A 1,515-nucleotide genomic window follows, 5' to 3' on the forward strand; every position below is an offset into this window, starting at 1 on the left:
ACTAACTCTCCAGACCCACTCTCTTTCCTGCTAACACGTGGGAAGATTGGTGGGGTCAGACACGAATCTGGTACTGTCAGGCATTTTGTCTAGGCCACCACTGTAGACACCTTTCCAATGAAAATTCTACATACCTGTATAATTCATTGGTGTTTTGAGTTTCAGCAAGGCAATATCAAACCCACTTTCTGCCGATTCATATCGATCATGAATGATTATTTCTTGAACCTCAAAGAAAGGTGTATCCTCTTTTATTTCAGATTGATTTAAAATGCCACCATAGACACGCAAAATTTTAGGTGACTTCACCCTAACGAGCAAACAATAGAGGGAGACCAAAATCTTTCACTACATCATTTGCAACATTTTTTGAGCTGTTTTAGATGATTCTTGCTAATATTTTCTCCCAGTGGTAGACTAATTTTAGAAGGAAAACAGTGATTCCGTGCTAAGATGCTCAGTCACGCACCTCCCTGTAGAGGTGGCCACACACTAAAGATGCCTGAGCTTTAGTCTCAGCTCTGCCACACACTAGCCATGACCCTGAGGAATTCTCTTAGACTTCTCTGTACTCCATCTACCTATATGGAAATAAAGGTGGACCGTGGACTTCAAAGGTGTCTTTGTTTGATAACGGGAATATGCTGCATGCTGATAGACTACAAAACCCAAACCAAACACAAACACGTAAAACGATCTGGAAACACCTAGGACGATCCTAACGTAACAAAGGCAAAGTTTACCAGCTAAAATGCTCTAGGATACATATCATCTCCAGATGGAGTTTTTATATCCAGCCAATATTGAAACTGACCAAAGTAGGGAATCCAATTTAAGGATGCAGAGTGAACTTTTTCTGTACTTGGAAATCCAATGGAGAGAAGAGGATGGTAGGGAATAGGAAATTAGATTCAGAGAACCGAAAATTCTCTTTTAATCTAGTTCTGGGCTCTGTGCACAGAGCAGTGCATGGAAGGTCATGTGCTTCTATGGGGAACAATAAGAAAGCCCCCGGGGAAGTGTATGCATCTAAATAGGAGGGCGGAATAGTCCCTAAGCAAACAGCCATGTTCTTGCACCTATTCGGATGCTGGTAGCCCAAGAGTGGCTCTTTCTTTTTGCTTTTGTTCTCAATAAAAATGGGCAATTATTTGGCACATGATATCATTTACAATTTTAACATAATTATTTACTTCTATGCCACTAATAGAGTTCATGTATGTGCAAGGACGGTCCTAATAGAAGCTGCCATGGTACTGACCCATAGAAACAATGAGCAGCTGTTACTATCCACTGGTTTCCAATGATGGAGCCTCCACACAGGTGTCCCCAGGTGGATGACTTGGCATGCAAAGTTATCTGCCATGGCCACTCTCCAGGAACAGATGCATTTCCTCCAACAATTCTGGGCTTGATTTTGGTTGTACATGCTACAATAGAAAGATGGCAGTGAGTAGTTTCCTCCATATTTGCTTTCTACCAGTAGTTGCTCCTTCAGGAACAAAAGGTAGAAAA

General features: G+C 41.6%; 1 protein-coding gene across 1 annotated transcript; it reads right to left on the reverse strand.

The window, feature by feature from the left end:
• Nucleotides 1-54: 54 nt before the first annotated feature.
• Nucleotides 55-1,509, reverse strand: LOC114010128 (coagulation factor XI-like). The gene is made up of 2 exons (XM_027776757.1): nucleotides 1,262-1,509; nucleotides 55-310 (listed from the first exon to the last, which is right to left on the reverse strand). The coding sequence occupies exons 1-2, from the start codon at nucleotides 1,465-1,467 to the stop codon at nucleotides 127-129; spliced, it is 390 nt and encodes a 129-aa protein (XP_027632558.1). The 5' UTR covers nucleotides 1,468-1,509; the 3' UTR covers nucleotides 55-126.
• Between the last annotated feature and the right edge of the window lie 6 nt (nucleotides 1,510-1,515).

This window comes from Tupaia chinensis, unplaced genomic scaffold, assembly GCF_000334495.1.
Source record: "Tupaia chinensis unplaced genomic scaffold, TupChi_1.0 Scaffold135323_1, whole genome shotgun sequence".
In the NCBI taxonomy this organism is placed as follows: domain Eukaryota; kingdom Metazoa; phylum Chordata; class Mammalia; order Scandentia; family Tupaiidae; genus Tupaia; species Tupaia belangeri.

Bases quoted from the DNA above. Each gene is read 5' to 3' on its own strand.
- LOC114010128 (XM_027776757.1), bottom strand. From the start codon at position 1,467: ATGGAGGAAACTACTCACTGCCATCTTTCTATTGTAGCATGTACAACC. The intron at 311-1,261 runs GTCAGTACCATG...TTTGCTCGTTAG, and splicing joins GCTGCTCATTGTTTCTATGG to GGTGAAGTCACCTAAAATTT.